This window comes from Salmo salar, chromosome ssa09, assembly GCF_905237065.1.
Source record: "Salmo salar chromosome ssa09, Ssal_v3.1, whole genome shotgun sequence".
In the NCBI taxonomy this organism is placed as follows: Eukaryota; Metazoa; Chordata; class Actinopteri; order Salmoniformes; family Salmonidae; genus Salmo; species Salmo salar.
The window spans coordinates 23,853,368-23,856,754 of record NC_059450.1 but is presented as its reverse complement, the minus strand read 5'-3'; the positions used below and the strand labels follow the sequence as shown (position 1 = coordinate 23,856,754).

At 40.6% G+C, this 3,387-nt stretch overlaps 1 protein-coding gene across 1 annotated transcript; it reads right to left on the bottom strand.

Annotated features, from left to right (window-relative positions):
- Positions 1-340: 340 nt before the first annotated feature.
- On the bottom strand, positions 341-3,160 carry six6a (SIX homeobox 6a). The gene is made up of 2 exons (XM_014210731.2): positions 2,253-3,160; positions 341-1,142 (listed from the first exon to the last, which is right to left on the bottom strand). Exons 1-2 carry the CDS (start codon positions 2,822-2,824, stop codon positions 980-982), a joined length of 735 nt encoding a protein of 244 aa, XP_014066206.1. The 5' UTR covers positions 2,825-3,160; the 3' UTR covers positions 341-979.
- Between the last annotated feature and the right edge of the window lie 227 nt (positions 3,161-3,387).

Below are 3,387 nucleotides of genomic sequence, written 5' to 3'. Positions count from 1 at the left end.
TAAATCTATTTTTTCTCACTCAGAGTCCACACACATATCATGATATTTGGTAGTTAAGTAGTTAAGATATATATAGACCACTCCATCAGGCCAATGCAGAGGCACAACATAATACAGTAGGATGCATTACACTATAGACCTGTCATAGGACGATATTTGAAATATTCTGTCACACATATATCATACTCTAAATATCGTCCCAAACCCCTAAAATATAATCTAATGTATCATGCCAAATTAGGCGTTACTAGATAATAATATCAAGTAGGCTAATAATCGGGTAATACAATATCTGCAAACACCATTCTCAATATCTGTGAATAAAAATACTAATGTTTTGTTCTTTTGATCAACAATAATTTTATTACGTTTCTTTAGGCTTCTTTTTTGTCTTTTTTACTGAAACACATGTTCACTAAAGCGCACATGCTCAACGGGTTCACCTGTGGACAAGGTAAACATAAAAACACCAAGCAAAATAATATCAAATTATAACAGCGCCTATCATTTAAATAAGTAAATAAACATTATTTATACCACTTTAAAAGTAAAGTAAAAATATTACAGCGTCTTTTCAACATGAAATACCCACAGAAAATAGCAGGTTTGGCGCTCGAATGTCTTCTCCTTTTTTCCTTATTTTTTTTATTTTTAGTTTCAACTTGAGGCATTGGTTTATTAGTCATCCCTAAAAAGGGATCGTGAATATGAATATGTTTTTTCTTTACATTTTCTTTCAGCTTGCATTAGCTTCAGTCATCCATAGTGGAAAACGAAGAAAAAAAAGAAAGTAGCCTATAGCTTTAAGACAGGGAATTCCGTTAGAACCCTCATGTTTTGGCAGTCATCAAAGAAGAACAGTCTTTCAATTCAAACGCAGGCACTATGACTGTTTTTATGTTAGATTGTTTTTCCGGATCTCCTTCATTTATCTACTGTCAATTTATCCTCTTCCTTCTCTCGACTGCTTTGTGCGCCATTAGATGTCACATTCGCTGTCGCTGGAAGTGATAGAGATAGCTGAGGTGGCGGCTTTGCTCGACAAACTTGCCTCGGGGCTGGAGGCGGGACCGAGTCGATCGACGGTTCCATCATCATCTGCCAAAGACTGAACCGAGCCTTGGGACAACCCCTGCTGTAGCCTGGATAAAAGACAGACGTTGAGGGAAAACTAGAATTAACCACAATCCAATACGAATAGGTTCTGTCAAAGTAAATCCTTAATTGAAACATAGTTATTGCTGAGGCCTAGCAATCCGATGCACAAGTGCCAGGCTAGGAGCCCAAAAATGATATTTTATGATAGTAAACACACAAACACAAGCAACAGACAGTAACCCCAGCACATTTTATGGATTGAGCACACTTTATAGATAGACAGACTAGCCTTGTAATTCCAATATCTTCTTAAAGGAAACAATTCAGATGTATTCAATACACCTGCTACCTTCATGAGTTGATCAACACAAATTACATTATACATGATTGAACAAATAATATCGTATGTGTTTCTGTCTTTCATTGAGCAACATCCATAATACAACATATTTCAGACATATTGCATGCGTATTGTTAAATTAGGTTTGAAGACTTGGGCCTACACAGACAGCTGTCAATATAAGCAAAATGCATTGTGGAAAAAGACAGATAATCTGAACGGAATTATTGAGACACTGACTCAGGGAGTAGCCTATAGCCCTATATGCGTTACCTGTTTTGCTACTGGGAAGGATATAGGCTACCATCGATAATGGTCAATTTGGGAAACTCTGTGATTGTATTTACACTGTTATGGTTCGTTCTGTGTTATAATATTTGGGGTACCCATTATTGGCAAATCTATATTGTCAACTTTGCAATGAAAATGACAAGGGCAAGTCTCACAATGGAGTTTGTCATACATTTTACTTCATTTCAATAGGCTACAGCGTTTATGGTGTCATTTCCGTAGAGATTATTTATGAACAAAGGTAACTGAACTATAGGGTAGGCTATTGATATATTATAGTCAGCTCTATTTCAATGTTTACTCGAAACAACATCACCTAATTAAAAAAATTCGATTTAAAATTTTGATCGAATAATTGCTCGCATTGAAACAAATGCAGAAACAAATGCAAGTGCATAGGCTGACTACGATTCATTCGCAATGCATGGTTGTTTTTGTTAAAAAAATTACTATAAATGTTGTAACAACTTCAGACCATCGTTGATAAAATACAAAGGTAAGCTACAGACTGCAGTATACATACCTATTTTTCGCAGCCGCTGCTCTATCCCTTTGTCTACGATTTTTGAACCAGTTTCCGACTTGTGTGGGAGTAAGTCCTGTAGCCTGCGCGAGCTCCCTCTTTTTGCTCGGGTTCGGGTAAGGGTCCTGCAAGTACCATTCTCGTAGCAGATGTCGGGTTCTCTCCTTGAAGCAGTGGGTCTTTTGCTCTCCGTCCCATATCGTTCTGGGCAGAGGGAACTTCTTCCGCACCCTGTATTTGTCCACTGGCCCTAGCGGGCGGCCCCGCAGCTTCTCTGCCTCTTGGTAATGCGCCTCCAGCCACAGGGCCTGTAGTTTAGTGTGAGACTCTTTGGTGAACTTGTGGTTCTCCAGGATGTGGTAAAGTTCTCGGAAATTCCCGGTGTGGTAGGCCACGATTGCCCGCGCCCTAAGCACCGACTCATTCTTGTTGAGGACTTCGCAGGCTGCCGGGGCAACGGGCAGAGACCAGAGGAAGCGACCGAGGCGCTCAATGTCCCCGCTCTCTTCCAGGGTCTCGCAAACCCCCGCAACCTGCTGGGGGCTAAAATTTAAGATGGGCAGCTGAAACATGGAGGCTTCTCGTTTCCTCTCCGTCTCTCTCTATCACACGCTCCCCTCTCGCGCTTATCCTTCTCTCCCTCTTTCTCTCTCAGACAAAAAGGCAATCCTAAAGTGAACAGATCAACCGTTAAAAACACTGAGGAACTATGCCCTCTGACTGGCTTCTGCAGCGATCGGCTGGTGAACTTCGTAGGTTGAAAGTACAAGAGGTATAAAAACTAAAACCGAGATGCATTTTGAACAGGGAAAAGACAGTCAGCCCCTCTGCTGATTTTCTATTGGACTTGGCAGATTGGTTTCGTGGTTGCCATGGATGCCCGTCAGTAACTGTCAAGTTTACCAATCACACGGAAAGGGCCACTACGGGATTTCAGCACCTCCCAGTGCTCGACAGCGCCTTAGAATGTAAACATTTAGACCTTAGCTTTTTGTCTTCAGACCTTTAATTGGATTCCTTGTTTTCCTACATCCTCTACTTTGTAAGTCATAGCTGTGAAGAAGAAAAGCGACGAGCCAAATAAAACGCAATACATTTAACAAACGCTTACCACTTTCATTGGAAAATAACATCC